The sequence below is a fragment of the Sinocyclocheilus rhinocerous genome, unplaced genomic scaffold (assembly GCF_001515625.1).
Source record: "Sinocyclocheilus rhinocerous isolate Xijiao unplaced genomic scaffold, SAMN03320098_v1.1 scaffold1302, whole genome shotgun sequence".
Classification (NCBI taxonomy): domain Eukaryota; kingdom Metazoa; phylum Chordata; class Actinopteri; order Cypriniformes; family Cyprinidae; genus Sinocyclocheilus; species Sinocyclocheilus rhinocerous.
The window spans coordinates 144,606-161,705 of NW_015623473.1; the positions used below are offsets into that span (position 1 = coordinate 144,606).

At 35.7% G+C, this 17,100-nt stretch overlaps 1 protein-coding gene across 1 annotated transcript in view; it reads left to right on the top strand.

Annotated features, from left to right (window-relative positions):
• LOC107749732 (partitioning defective 3 homolog B-like) overlaps window positions 1-17,100 on the top strand; it is a 146,354-nt gene that overhangs the window by 115,332 nt on the left and 13,922 nt on the right. Inside the window, exons 17-19 of the mRNA XM_016564915.1 lie at window positions 623-715; window positions 1,744-2,007; window positions 8,171-8,279. Coding sequence (XP_016420401.1) covers window positions 623-715; window positions 1,744-2,007; window positions 8,171-8,279 — 466 coding nt within the window. The remainder of the gene's footprint in view (window positions 1-622; window positions 716-1,743; window positions 2,008-8,170; window positions 8,280-17,100) is intronic.

Sequence of the window (17,100 nt, forward strand, 5' to 3'; positions counted from 1 at the left end):
TATTATTATTTATTTATTTATTTGTTTTTTAGAAATTTGATTTCTTTGTGAGATTCACTCATCACATCCAACTGTGAATGCTTGGTATCTTGTTGGGTTATGTATCATTTGATTATTTGGATTTCATATTGATCACCCATGTAGTGAACCAGAAGCTGCTTCTTTTTACAGCTGACACTGATGTTTCATTACGGCCTCACTGTCCAGAAATCATGTGATCATCTCACCCACTCTCTCTCATTATTAGCTTTATTCTTTATATAACCTTTTCCTCTTCTGTCTTTGTCTGCCTGTCAGCATGGAGACCCCGCCTGACCTCAGATCAGTGCAGAAGAATATGTGAGTTTCTGAAGGTTTGGCGTGGAGATGGGCTAGTAAAATCACTGCAGGGCGTTGGACACTGATACTGCTTGGTTTTGCAGGCGTGTGTGTGTGTGTTTGCAGGCTGGTACATGGGGAACCAATCATTAGAGTTTCTACAGCAAATTCTGCTTTGGTACTTGGAAGTGCAGGGAGACTGTTGAGTCACCATGTATGAAAACATAACACATCCTCCCCTTTTCTCTCTTTGCCCATGCTCTTTCTTTTTTTTTCTACTCTTGCTATCTTCAAACTCATCAAGGTTTGGGAGAAAACACAAATCCAAGGCTAAAGAACTGGGCGCTTTGAGCGAAGAAGAGGTGGACAAGAGTGAACCTGAGATGTTTATGTCCAAGTACGTTTACCACTCATGTAATGTGTATTATTGAATCCACAAAGTTCAATTATAAAATAGAAAAATATGCCAATTTACCAATCTGAATCTGTGGAAATGATCAAACGAGTTCTGAACACTTGATAATTGCCCCATTGGTTTAATTGGTTGTTGTCTTATAAACACATTAAAGCTCAATCTTATGTCTTTACATTATTTGTTTTTGGGTGTTTAACCCTTCCACAATTAATAAATAAAACTAATAATAACTCACTAATTCATAATCATGAGAAGTCATTACGAGATAAAAAAAGACATACAAAGTAGGAAATATGAGATAAAAAGTGGAAATGTTTTGTCATTATTTCAAAATTTTTGTCATTATTATGATTAAGTATGCCAATTTGAACATTTAATCTCGAAGTTAGGACTTATGTTATAATTTTGACTTTTTTATATCAAAGTTATGACATGGTATTTCAGAATGTTTACTTGTCATAATTTGGACTTTTGATTTCATAATTAAATCTTAGACTCTATTCAATACTTCTGTATATAAGATATTTCTGACTTACTCTGTTTATATGATGTTAGAGTTTATATTATATTAGAGCAGTATTTTCCAACCCACACCAACAGTACACATTTTGAATGTCTCCCTCATCTGATGTATTCATTTTAGGTCTTGGAGTCTTTACTAACAAGCTGATGAGTTAAATGCAGGTGCATTTGATTAGGAAGAGTTGGAAAATGAGAAAAATGTGGCTCCGGGAACAGGTTAAGGAAACCTGCTTTAGAGTAAATTCACTGTAAATTCATTGATTTCAATGGGAATGGTGTATTGCAAGCATGTAGTGAAAAATAGCAAGGGTTTGCAAAAATAACACACCGCTGTATGACCAAAATTTTTTTCAGTCAATAATGACCCAGCTATTTCTGCCCTAGAAAATGGATCTAACGGATCTAACACATCTCTGTCCAACAAACGCTCCAAGCTTATGTGCTTATTCATCCAAGATATCCTGAAGAACATGTTTTTAATTCCACAGAAGTGAAAGGAACAGCCCTGCTCCTGACCGCGCCATCTTCCCGGACGTCGAAGACGATGACCTGGATCCCAACTATGCTCGCATCAACAATTTCAGAGAGCCTCCCGCCTCCAGTCACTCCCCCTATCCACCTGGAACTCCCACCCATAACTGCGCTCAGCCTACAGTCCCCGCCCCCAACAGAGAGCTGCCCAATGAGGATGTGCTAGAGGGGCTTTATGCAAAAGTTAACAAGCAAAGAACCGCCCCTCCAAAGACTGACAGGTGAGATCCAGTCCATCCTTTTTTATGGATACCTTGCATGAAATGCCAAATTTTGTTTTGTTTTGTTTTGTTTTGACCAATACTGATTATGTTTACAATTACCAGTAGCAGAACAATTTTTTCAATTGTTTTATCTCTGCTTTTTGACATATTCATTTAATTAAATAATAATAAGACAGTTTTACTACAACAGTAAACACACATAATAAACAGTAAAACAACAACAATAATAATATATTTAAATTATTATTGTTGTTGTTGTTTTACTGTTTATTATTATTATTATTATATTTGTAAAAAAATATTATGTAAAATAATAAATTGTATAATATTTTGAATTATTATTATTATTGTTATTATTATTCAATATTCATAATACATATATTTTTTTTACTGTTGTAGTATAATACTACTGTACAATGTTTTTATTTTATTTAGTTTTTTATTACTATCATTATTATTGATCAAACCGATTATATAATAATAATAATGCATTCCTTAACTCACAAACTCCTCATGGTAGTCACACTGTAAAAGTAAATCAATTGAAGTTATAGTACTTGTTGAAGGTGATATCAAAGGCAGAAAACATTTGGCTTTGGCACTCTACATGCAACATACCAAAAATCCAGGCACGTCGGTAACGAACGCTTTGGCCTTTTAGTGGAATCAAGCTGAAATATTGACAGACAGGTCTGTGAAGTCATTTGTGATTTACTGTGTAGTTGTACAGTCTGTATAAATACAGAGGGACTGTACGTCTCACTGGTGAGTTTTTAGTCCGGGTTGAGTGGTCCCAACGACCGAGAGCATTGATTTGTTGTCTGGCGGTAATTATGCGTGAGTGTTGCAGTGTCCGTGGGGACCGTGTTCATTCTTGCTCTCGTCCTACCATCGATTCGCACAAGATTATCTTCCATGCGTTGTGCTGTCCACCGAGCTCAGAAGAGCTGTAATCCCATCACACACACACAAGCACACAGACTCGCTCGGATACCTTCTCCATTTCCTGTTTGTTCCGTACAAAAATTCACCATGGGAACCAAAGTTTCAGACCAAATACTATAGCTACTACAGTAGTAAAAATCCTGAGAAATGATTCAAACCGTGTAAGAGAGTTTCTTTTTTTGATGAAACTGGTGACTAAAACCAACTAGATCCACAGACGTATTATTATATGAACTGCTGTAACTTTAGTATTTAGGCAGAAAAATATGATTGCCGTGAAACTTTTTGCAAGGGCTTTCTCCTATACATCATAACATACAGTAAAAGAAACATACATTTTCATAATGTTCGGGGAATTCACAACCGCGTCTTATAGAACCAGTTGTATTTTTTTTCCTTTTCTTTCTTTTCTTTTTTTAATACCATAAGCTGAATGATTTTCGTGATGTTCAATTTTGAAATAAATGACTTTTATGAGCCATAGATAATATGGTAAACCAAAGTTTCCACCACAAACCATAGTTCCTACAGATATTGTTACTACTGGCAATCATAGAATATTACAGGATGTCAATCAAAAATGTGTATTTTATTAGTTACATAGCTTAACGATAAAAATGTTTTTTTTATTTTATTTTAATTCAATTCAAGTTTATTTCTATAGCGCTTTTCACGATACAAATCGTTGCAAAGCAGCTTTACAGAAAATGTGAAGTTTCTACATTATATTTAGGCAGAAATGTACAGTAAGAATCATGCAGTTAGTTACAAATTACACGTAATCAAACGGACGGTGAACACCATTAACTGCAACGATTGTATGTTGCGATTAAACTTTGCGATTACGATTAAACATTGCGATTAAGCAAAATTTGGTAGTTTTATATGTTGTTCCAGGGTTAGCATCATCTGAGGTCCTCTGAGGGGTTAACATCTTCTCTTATTAGATGATAAGAGATGATGTTATTATATAATTATTGTTATTATTTTTATTATTATTATTATTATTATTACTATTATTATTCAAATGTATTTTTTATCTTATTTTCATAAATAAAATGTACTACAGTTCTGCTATCTATGTTTTATTTTATTTTATTTTAATTATAGGTGCATTGCTTTCTGATTGGGATGCCCTTAAAATGATTTATAATTATTACTGCTATTAAAATGGATTTCTTAGGGGGGGGAAAAAAAGAAAATGTCCTTCTTGAGCATCTAACATGAAGGACTCGCTCAAGTATACTAATGTGACAGTATGTTACAGCAAGTTACACTGGGTGCTGTTAAAGAAGAAAGTGTGAGAAATGTCTGGTCTGAAGTGGACCTATGAATAGAAAACATCGGTCGAGTGTGTGTGCGCACTAGTCTTGATTTTCATGTCAGAGAGCAAATAAGAGAGAAAGATAGCGGGAAAGAGACGGTCAATTAACCACAAAGTAACAGCCAGACAGATACGCGAAGCCCCCCTCCTCATCTCACTGTCTGGCGTTCTCCAAGTGCTGATGTCTCATCTACTTTAGCAGGGTACTTAATTACCATCCTCTCTCTCGCGTGTCGCCTGACTGCTCCTAACAGCCCTTTGTTCTTGCTGGCATTTTGTGCATAATAGATGTGACTAATAAATGTTAGTGCTGATCAAACATGGAAAATAGAGCCTCGCTTTCCTTGTTTAGGAGAGTTTGAGTGCCGCACGGCCATTTTTCAGCAGAAATGCTGACACAGAGTCAGTGGCGGCCAACAAAGCTGGCTCCAGATATTTGGACAGCATCCAGCGCTGAGGAATGGGCTTAATCGAACTAATGGCCCACCAGCCGTGTACTGTGGCCAACTCTAATTCTTTGAAGAAACTGCTGTTTCTTAACGCCTTTCCTCCAATTCTGCGTTGTTCTCCATCACGCTGGAGCAGTAAATACTGTTAAGATGGATCTGTAGCCATTTTGCTTGTATATATCTACATCTTCCCGTCAAATTAGTGGTCAGGAAGTAAGGCGTAACCCTAACAAAAAAGGGTTAGAATACTGTCCAACTTCAGCATTTCTTCTACCATGGTAACTAGAGTTTCACCCACAACATCATAATTCCTACATGGAAAATGTTAATTATTACAGGCATATTTTACTTAATTTTTTTATTTTATGTTATTATAACTATGATATGATATATTTTTACAATGAAAAAAAATACAGATATGCAATTGTATTTTATTTTATTAGTCAGTGGCTATGACTAAATTGCTTTGAAGTTTTCATAAGTTTCCGATGAAAATGAACTTTAAAAATGTAGTAGTAGTGGTAAATAATAATAATAATAATAATAATAATAATACACATTATTATTATTATTATTATTATACTAATAATAAAATATTATATAAAATTATGATGTGTGTATGTGATGTGATGTGTGTGTGTGTGTGTGTGTATATATATATATAAAATAAAATAATATTTTATTAGTCAATGGATATGACTATTGACATTTTGGCTTTGAACGATTGATATGTTTCTTATGAAAATGTAGTTTAAAATATAGTGGTGGTATCATTATTATTATTGTTATTATTATTATTAATAATAATTGTAATATTGTAGTAGTAGTAGTGGAAATATTAGTAGTGTTAAAAGGTATATGAAAAAAATTAGTAGTAATAACAAAGATTACTACTGGTATTATGGCCTAAAATGGTGTAAGGGGACAACTAAAGTGTGACAATATTTTAACCATAATCCTAACCCTCCAACTATATTTTCAAGATGTGTATCCAATCAATCAAAGGAATGAATGAAAAGCTCTTTGTATCTCATTTCCATGAGCATTTCCTGTGGTGATCTTGTGGCCACACACATCCCTGACAGCCCTATCAAGACAGAGCAAGACTGCGTACATATTCATTAAGACCTCAGTGGCAGGTGTTTAGAAAAGGCTGTCATTTCTGATTACTGGCCTGTGTGGTGGCGTCCAGCTGGAAAAGATGGCAATCAAGAAAATCCACATCCAGACACTCACATATGTATAAATTAAATTAAATTAAAACTATAAAGTAAAGTCAAGTGAAATTAAATTAAATTAAATATATAAATAAAATAAAAATAAAATTATAAAATTATAAAATTAAATAAAATTAAATAATAAAATTAAATAAAATTAAATAATAGATTTTCTTACCAAATTTGGTGTGAAGAGGGTCAGAAACCTGGTGAGTGATTTAGACAAAATGGGACGGCAAACATGTCTCACATTCATGACTAGAGCTCACACATGCTCAGTTAACACTGCATTCTGTTGCTCAGCACGAGCACTAATTAGCTTTACTCAGATGTAACATAAACGGGTAAATCACAGCAGGAAACAGCCACGGTCTGTGCTGATGATCTCAGATTGCCCTGTTTGTCTAATTCTCTGTCTCAGAGAGGGAAAGGTAATATCTCCGGCTTTGCTTGCTATCATAATACACTAAATGAACTGGCGATGACAGCCGCTCTTCAGCCGCTCTCTCATTTGTGTGTGTGTGTGTGTGTGTGTGTGTGTGTGTGTAACCATCCATGTAAATGTGTGGTATTTTTTTGCACTGTATTCTGTTTCCCTGTGTTTCTCCAGCCAGTCCCTCTAAAGCACTTCAGGTCGGCTCCAGTCCTGTAACTAATATGAATATGATGCATACATGCTCGACGGGAGCTAATTAAACATTGATAGTGTTTCTCATTCAGAGGGTCATGTGGACTCTCAATCAGAATGGCAGCTCTAATTGCGTTCTGTGGGATTAGATAATGGATGCTGTTCCATGCTCCGCTTGTCCTCCCCCAGCTGCTGGAGTGCCATAGATCGCTGCCTCTGGTATTTTCAATTATTTTGAAGTTGGCAACATCTGTGGAAGAAGTTTCTAGAAAGTTATACATTTGTAACTTATGTAAGATCAGTATAATGTTCTTTTGGTACAGCTATGTGTTTCTTGCTCATTTATCATAGCACTACCTGGTCAATTCAAATGTTCAGTGTAAGTCAGATTTGTTTAGTTGTAATTATTATGACTAATAAACTTCATTTAATTGCATATGTAATTAAATATATTTCTTTAACTGCACATATAATTATAACTGAATATGTCATTATATATATACAGTATATATATATCAGAATCAGAATCAGAATCAGAAGAGCTTTATTACACCAGATATAGATAGATAGATAGAATTACACATGCAATTAAAACAATAATATTCATTTATTTTATTGCACATGTAGATACATATTCTAAGTATATGTAAATTTGTGTTAATGGTGCTGTGGAGAGCAAATTTGATTGGTAGAGAATTTTTTTTTTTCTCTCTCTCTCTCTGTATGGTTAAGTGGTGCTGTACTATTCAGTTGAAGTAAAAGCTGAAGCTGTTTAAATGTTGATGATTTTATAATGCTAGTTCTGCTCTGAATCAATGCATGCCCTTAGGTTACATGTGTGTTTATGGAGCTTACAGATGGATAATTTAATGCACTGAATTTTACATCAAGTGCAGTTTTTTTTAGCTGCATTTGATTTAGAAATCTGACAACCTGAGTTGCATATTAAACACTCTTCAAACAAAACACTTTTCAAAAGATGAGACAGATTTACTGTAGTATAAACGATTACTGTTTATGCTGTGGTGACTTATATTTGCTATTAAATTTCCCCTTACTTTTCATTCATACGTTTGTTTACATTTTATATTTTATAGGGATTGCAGTTGTATATCCTTATCTTGTGACTTTGTATTTGATTAATTTTCATCTTACAATATTTTAATCATTGAGATTGTTATAGCTTTTAATATTTTAGATTTTTAAAATTAAATTTTTTAAAATGTAAAATTTTAATTTAAAATGATAAAATTTTGTTTTTATTATTTGTTATTATATTTTCCATTTGCATGTTAATTCTAGTTAGTTTTAGCAATTATGCTGAATTTTTGTAATTTTATTAGTTTTTAATGTCTGTAGTACACGATAAGCTTAATGAAAATAAGAAATGTTGCTGAATGTAGCGGAGTAAGTTTATTTTTTCATAATTTATTTTATTTTATTTAATTATATATTTATTTAAGTTACAAAAAAGTGTTTTTTATGATCTTAGTTTTAGTGAACTATAATAACCCTGATTAGAGTTAAGGATGTTTTCCAGAGTGTTTGAATGGAGAGCGTCTCTTATCTGTCTTGTTTCTCCGTCTGTGTGTTGCAGTAATGAAGAGCGATTGCAGCAAATCAGGAATCAGCTTCAGCAGGTGAGACCGGCTCCATCCTATGATGACCTGAGTGCCCGAAGACGACCGGAGTACGACCCTTCACGAGTGAGTGCTGTGTGCTGTCTTGCTCTCTTTCTTTCTTTCTTTCTCTGCTGTCAGACAGGAAGTGACAGACTGAGGTCTGGCTGCTTTCTCAGGCACTGATTCAAAGCTCAGATTATCGGGGTTCATCTCGCGCTGTGTTTCGGGCCAGATCTAAAGTACTCCGACTAATCTGTTCATCTGCTCAGACTCAGCAGGGATCTGCTCACTGCACAGCACTGATTTCCTGCTCACTGGAATAATTATTATAATGTGATCATTATAATTCTGGATATTTTTTTGTCTTTAATACTACAAACCTAATGCCATATTTTGTGAGCTACTGCATTTTGTTTTATTACAAAATGGAACATCCTATAAAATTTCCACATACAGGAAGTGGCATCACTTGCACCCTTTCTACAGCAAGATAGGTAAATAATCCCATTTCATGTACTTTTTTTATTTTATTTTATTTTGACTACATTTGTTAATGCATTCAGCCCTATTACTGGAAGTATTGTAAGATCAAACTAACATTTTTCTTTAATTTATGGTGTTTTTGTTTTTTAAACAACATTTGGTTCCAAACTAACTAGTCCCTACTGAGTGACATGATCCTCATTTCATTTTTTCACTTCAGTCAGTTTTAAACCAGTTTATTTTAATATTATTTATATACTATTCTATTATAGTATTTATTGATCTTTTTTATTTTCTCTTTATATTTTTTTATTTTTATATTTTTATTTGAATCAATTTTTAGTGTTACATTCTTTTCACTTTTTATGTTTCTGTATAGCTATAGTTATTTTATTTTAAGAATTTTAGTACTTAAACTTGCGTTTTTCAGTTAGTTGCAATACAACTAACTGAATATTAATATGAGGGGCTTTTTTTTATTTTTATAAAGTTAATGGGGTCCAATGTTGCCCCCAGTGTCTTTCAAAATATCTTCTTTTGTATTCCTCAGAAGAAAGTAAGTCATACAGGTTTGGAGCAGCAATGTAAATGCTGAACTATACCTTTTTGTGTTAAAATAGTATGAAAAACACTTGTTCTGCTTGCTACCTTTTAATAGTTTTTGCACTCCTTTGGCACCTTGCATAAAAAATAAAAAAAAAAGACAAATGGGGCATCCAACATGATGTTATGAAAATGGTACCGTGCGAGACATGAGATTTATTATGCATGAAAGACAAGAAAATATGAATAAAAACCTGCTGAAACAGTAGGAAAAGAAGGGGAAAAAGCAAGGCAGAACCACCGAAATGAGAAAATTGAACAATCACGCACAAATCCCTCCTAGAAATCACAAGGTTTGAAAATGGCAAGGGTGACAGTCAGCCGTTCTCTTCTAGGCCACTTCAAAACAAAAACTCAATCTAAATTGGAACCAAGGCTTTTTTTCAGAAGCACTTATCGGATCCCTGAACTCTGTCATTACAGCGCCCGGAGCCACGCTCCCGTCCACCCAGATGTCCAGCACTTCATTTTCCAGAGATTGAAGGTTGTGTCCAGGGCTCAGCAAAGTTTACAATTATAGTTTATATGATTACACACATCTGCTAGAAAAGCCAACTTCATTGAGACTTTCCAGGAACAACTGAGTGAAAAATAAAAGCTCTGGTGCTGGAAGGAAAGTGACGTATCCAGTGTCTGATCTTCCTTGCATGGAATACTTTTGTTTTTCTTAAATGGTTATAGGTTAGAGTTGATTTTGATGGTTTTGCAGTTTAGTGCATGCAGCTTTAATGCACTGAAGCAAATTGACATCACATGTGTTCTAATTAACAGTGTAATGATTAATATTAACTTTAGTAGTAGATATTGCATTCCTTTTGAAATTCAGTTATTACATTTTATTTAAATAACTTGTCATTACAAATCCGTATGAATAATGTTAGGCTATGTAAATATACTCTTATTCAGACCAATCTAAACTAAATTTATGGCTGCCGTTAAACATATTTAATTAAAGTCAAATCAGACTTTGCCCTATTTATATTGCTGAATGGTCAAAAAATACCATTCAGCTTTTTCCATAGAAAATCATCCACTTTCATGAAGCATTGCAAATGTCATAATCGGATTAGTCTTCATACGCTTTTAAAATGCTTTGCATATTTTAGATTATTTTGACATTTTAGAATTTGAATTAAACATTTGGGATCAGGAAGATTCATTTTTTTAAGAAGTTAATACGAGATAAATTTATTAGAAGTGACAGTAAAGACAATACAATTTAAAATTTTAATTATATTTGAGAATATTATTGTTTTTACTGTATTTTTTATCAAATAAATGCAGCCTTGGTCCATATACAATACTTCAAAAACATAACATACGATCAAAAACATAAAGTCTTACCAAACCCTAACTTTTGAATTGAAGTGTGTGTATATATATATATATATATATATATATATATTAGTTCTATGCCTATAAATTGATAGTTTTAATGCTTCGTTGAATCGAAATTAAATACCCCGTCCAGTACCTTTATCTCTGTCGATTTGCTCATACTATTTTCCAATTGTAATGTCGTGATTTATCTTGGAGCCGCTTTTAATGGTGACTGTAGAAAAGCAGCCCGAGTATAAGGGTTTAAAAATGTTCGTGCAATACATGAAGTCATTTCTTCATTGAGAAGTGGCAGTTTACTCTGAAATAGATGAATGAATATGTGAAATGAATAGAAGAAAGATGAATGGTTGCTGTCAGAATAACAGAAGAAATGGAGAAGGACGTTCAGGCCAACATAAGGACTAGCATGTGGTGTAGCCGCACACACACTCACATGCAAACACAGCAGGGAGATCTCATACTCTCACAAAAGGACTGAACCAGTAGAGAATTTTTGACCAATGCCGGGAATAATTATTAATTCATTATTAGTGCGAGCATCACTGATACTATTGCTCATATTAAAGGTTGGTGATTTGAACAACCCCTAAACGTCTGTGCTGTGGACAGAAGATTGTGGGACTTGTTGAGAGGAGGTATGCTGTTACTCCTAAAAATGATCAGGAATTCAGGTTTATGTCTTGGTTGCAACCTTCACGGTTTTCCGGACTTATACTTGGGAGATGAAGTTGGAAACTTGGGAAAGTTTCAACATACAAAAAATGACACACTTCTCCTGTTAAAAAATGCTTAGGCTGTATTGTGTTAAAAAATGCTTAGGCTGTATTGGCCGATATTAATATGATTGTGGATACATTGCACATCTCTATTTTTACAAGTCTTGCTAATACTTTTAAATTGACGTGAGACCAGCAGATCCAGAGCGAAATGCGAAAAGCAGCTTGCAATGACAGAGAGGAAACAGGACAGATGCAGAGAACGAAAGAAAAGAGACAGAAGGAGAGAGAGCGAGAAGATGGAAAATTAAGACGGTTGTCATTCTGATTGTTATCCTCTTCCTCGTAACAGAACAGCTTGAGACGAGCATCCTGGCCCTGTCAGGTCTAATTAAGCCAGCATCTGCATCTCCAAACGCACGCACCTGCTTGATGGGCAGCCGTGACGGGCAAGTTTAAAAGATTGAGTGACAGCGACTAGGTGGCTCTTCACAGAACCCACAAATAATCCCAAATCCTTAAACCAGGTGCTTGGCATGTCAAAACATATCAACATGAGCCCACGGAGACAGATTAAGAGTGAAGGAAAGCGAGAAAGGCAGGGATGGACAGGGAACAACAGGCCTTGACTCATCTTTGCTCTAGCAAGCAGGTCACACCTTCACCGGGAGGTCGAACACGAGTGTTGCAGGAAGGCCAACTCATATCACAGAGCCATAGCCTTTGTTTGAGAGCAGGAAACAGTGGTCGGGAATCTGAATGAAGCCACTAAAACAAAAAGGAAAGAATGGTGGGAGGGAGCCATCGAGAGACCTCAGGGGAGAAATGAGCAAGGACAGAATAATAACCGTGTCCCTGATTCTTTATTGGGACTTAAAAGTGTTTTGCACTTTGGTGGAGGGTTATAGCAGTTTAGGATTAAGCAGTAAATGTGATTCATACAAACCTTTTAATACAGTTTTGACTTCCCTAACATTTTCTACTTTTTTCTTTTTATACAGTCAGACATTTCACTGTCAGTCTGTGTATTAGTGGTGGGATTTTACCATGAATCTTTCTGCAGTTTATATTGTTACATCTGTTGGTGTCGACAAGTGACTCGTTACTCATTCATTTAATCGATTGTTCAAATACACTGAATCATTCAGGAAAGTCTTTAAGAGCGAGTCACTGAATCACTCAACCTATTTGCTCAAAAACACTGAGCCATTCAGAAATGAAGCAAGTGATGTTTTTATGAGTGAGTCATTGAATCACTCACCTGATTCATTCAAAAACACTGACTCACTCAAGAACTGGTTCGATGAATCACTATTCATTCTAAAATACGGATTCATTTTGGAACAAATTCATTGAATCACTCAACAGATTTACTCAAAAACTCAGAATCATTCAGGAATGAAGCAACCACCAAAAACACACTAGCAACCACTTATTAATGCCCTAGCAATCACCCAGAATATCCAAACAACCATCCAGAACATCCTAAAAACCACCTATCAACACCCTAGAAACCACCTATGAACAACCCATCAACTACCCATTAATGCCCTAGCAACCATGTAACACACCCTAACAACCACTCAGAACATTCTAGCAACACTCTAACAACCACCTTTCAACACTCTAGAAGCACCCTAACAACCACTTATTAATGCCCTAGCAATCACCCAGAATATCGAAACAACCATCCAGAACATCCTAAAAAACACCTATGAACAACCCATCAACCACCCATTAATGCCCTAGCAACCAAGTAACACACCCTAACAACCACTCAGAACATTCTAGCAACACTCTAACAACCACCTATCAACACTCTAGAAGCACCCACAACCACCTATTAATGCCCTAGCAAATCACCCAGAATATCCAAAAATATCCCATCTAGCAACCACATAGAATATTCTGGCAACCATCTATAACACCCTAACAACCACCTATCAGCACCCTAGAAACAACCTATTAACAATCCATCAACCACCTATTAATGGCCTAGCAGCCATCTAACACAACCTGACAACCACTTAGAACATTCTAGCAAACATCTGCAACACCCTAGAAATCAACTATTAACAACCCTTCAACCACCTATTGATGCCCTAGCAATCACTCAGAATATCCAAACAACCACCCAGAACATTCTAGCAACCATCTACAACACCCTATCAACATCCTAGAAGATACCAATTAACAACCACCTAGTAATTCCCATGTAAAACACACCAACAACCACACAGAACGTCCTAGCAACCATCTACAACACCCTAGATATCACGCAGAATGCCTTAGCAGCCACATATTCACACCCTAGCAACCACCTAAGCAAGTGACTGAGTCATTGAATCACTCAACCGATTCATTCTGCAACACCGATTAATTCAGAAGCACCACTACTGTGTGGTTTTGTATGGAATTATTGTTCTGTATAATGTTGTGTTACAATCAAAGAAAATGTAGTTGTTGACGTTGATGAAATGACCAGTCTATTCATGTCATATCCAGTCAAATTTCACGTGTATGTCATTCATACATACAGTGGGTCACACATCACTCCAGTGCTGGATGGCAAAAGCAGCTCTCTTGCACTGAGTTGAGCTCGATACATGAGGAGGTCATGACCAGCCTCCTACAGCCTTGTGTCTAAATTACCCTCTCAAAATGGTTCTACCATCTGCTGCTAACAAGCCTGGGCCGTCTGGGCGGCCACTCAACCAATTCATTCTGCAACACCGATTAATTCAGAAGCACCACTACTGTGTGGTTTTGTATGGAATTATTGTTCTGTATAATGTTGTGTTACAATCAAAGAAAATGTAGTTGTTGACGTTGATGAAATGACCAGTCTATTCATGTCATATCCAGTCAAATTTCACGTGTATGTCATTCATACATACAGTGGGTCACACATCACTCCAGTGCTGGATGGCAAAAGCAGCTCTCTTGCACTGAGTTGAGCTCGATACATGAGGAGGTCATGACCAGCCTCCTACAGCCTTGTGTCTAAATTACCCTCTCAAAATGGTTCTACCATCTGCTGCTAACAAGCCTGGGCCGTCTGGGCGGCACGACCATGGCTTCTCAGGGCACGTTAGAGGGCATTGGGCCATGGCAGCACTATATCAAATATCAGAATACCACACACACCACGGCCATGGAGACTCTAGGGAGAAAATCAACAAGCGATAGGATCACGGCGTGTTTAAGACGCGTTTGTTTGTTTTTAGCGTTGAAGTGGAGTTTGGTGACGGCTTTGTGGAAACTTTGACAAAAGTAACCCGTCTACCTTGCAGTGACTTTAAACAGTGATGTGAACCAAAGCTTTGCCAACTAAATGAGCCAAACTAAACTAAGATATTGTGTTCAGTAGATGATTTGTTTAAATAAACACTTACTAAATCAGGAGTCGTGAAAACCTGCAACCTTCAAGCAGCTTCCCAGTATGTTTTGAGAACTTAAGGACTATACAACTCCAAGACTTTTAAAACTTTTTAACTTGATAGTAGTTAAATTAATTTGTGAATTGTCTTTTAACATAGGAAATGGAATTGGAATTATCAGTAGACTTTACTGAATTACAGTTTAAAAAATCAATATGAAATTCAAAATCAGTTGAAGTGGTCTTCCATTTTTTTTTATTAATCAGAAAGTTAATCTATTAAATGTAAATAAAAAATACATAAAAAAATGGTAACATTTTAAACAGATCTGTGTTTTTAAGGACTGAATCTTAAATTTAAAGACTTTTATACTAGTTAAAAACTACTCTTATTTCAAGTTTATTTGAATTTCATTTTAAATCTTTATTCCATTTCCTTATTTTCAAATTTCAATTTCAGCATCCTGTTCACAACCACAATGCAATTCCACTTCAACGAGCTGGGGGAAGAAGCTGTAGTTTTTATATTTGAGAATGTGCTCTTATTTTTTAATGAAGTGCCAGGCTGTTTTACTTGCTTTCATAGCCGTGGTGTATAAAAAGAAGCGTGTCCGGTGAAGTTTCTGCTACACACTCACACACACTCAGCTGAAGCGATTAAGCACAGCTGAGGTTTGGGGACATTGCTCACAGCTTGAGTTTCTTGTGGCAAACGCTGAGCACAGTTTGTGTTTGTTGAGAAGTGTGATAAGCTTGAGTCCTGTTGGAGTCCAACCACAAAACTTCAATCCAGACTGCCAGTTCCCTCTGGAATAGAGTTCGACTCTGAGCCCAAATCAATGGAATCTCATTACCAAAAAGTAATGATAAAGAACAAAAGTTACTGAGGACTTCAAATTGGCTCCCGTCAAGTTAGTGGTAAACATGCCAGGTTTGCGTGGAATGTGCGTTTGTCCAGTATACATCCAACATGCGTATAATACACCACAATTCCTACCAAAAAAAAATGTTTATGATTAATTTTTTTAAGGAAATGACAATTTTATTCTGCTACGATGCATTAAATTGTTCAAACGGAACTGTAAAGACAGAAATGTTCGTTGAGCAGCAAATCAGCATATTAGAATGATTTCTCAAGAATCATGTGGCACTGAACCTGGAGTAATGATGCTGAAAATTCAGCTTTGCATCACAGAAAGAAATTACATTTTAGAATATATTCAAATAGAAAACTGTTATTTTAAATTGTAATAATATTTCATAATATTACTGTGTTTACTGTATTTTTGATCAAATAAATGCAGCCCTGCTGAGCATAAGATGCTACTTTTAAAAATATATATATAAAAAAATGAATCTTATTTTTTTTAAAGGTGGTGTGTGTGTGTGTGTGTGTGTGTGTATTCAGTATATACTATATCGAAATATTTAAATGTATGGATACAAAATGTTTTTTGGCGTTTTATAAATGGTATATTATTTAATTACTATGTGTAACTTAGATGTTTATTGCCAAGCATCTTTGCTTATATTTTTTGTGTTTAAGTATAAAAAGTCCCAGTGAGCTCCAGGTGACCTTGTCCTTCATGCTGTACATGTGCTTCTCTGTGTTTAATCAAACTCCTCAAACACATGGGTCTAATCTCCTTGCATCTGTACGCATGAATGGCGTATGCCTATTTGTAAACGTTTGCACGTTTGTTGTGGCGAGTGTTTGCCGTCTCAGTCGAGTTCGCCGGCGTAACATGCACGTTTCTCAGCTTCTCAGCATTCACAGCAGAGCACGAGTCCTTCATCCGTCCACACAGCCGTTTTGATCTGATAACAATCTTATTTTTTTTAAAGGTGGTGTGTGTGTGTGTGTGTGTGTATACAGTATATACTATATCGAAATATTTAAATGTATGGATACAAAATGTTTTTTGGCGTTTTATAAATGGTATATTATTTAATTACTATGTGTAACTTAGATGTTTATTGCCAAGCATCTTTGCTTATATTTTTTGTGTTTAAGTATAAAAAGTCCCAGTGAGCTCCAGGTGACCTTGTCCTTCATGCTGTACATGTGCTTCTCTGTGTTTAATCAAACTCCTCAAACACATGGGTCTAATCTCCTTGCATCTGTACGCATGAATGGCGTATGCCTATTTGTAAACGTTTGCACGTTTGTTGTGGCGAGTGTTTGCCGTCTCAGTCGAGTTCGCCGGCGTAACATGCACGTTTCTCAGCTTCTCAGCATTCACAGCAGAGCACGAGTCCTTCATCCGTCCACACAGCCGTTTTGATCTGATAACAGCACCATTTTTGGCAGCCTGGTTGCCATGGTGCCCCAGTGTCCCCCTTTGGTGAGGTTTAGCAGGGTTGAGCAGGTTTTGTTGATCCT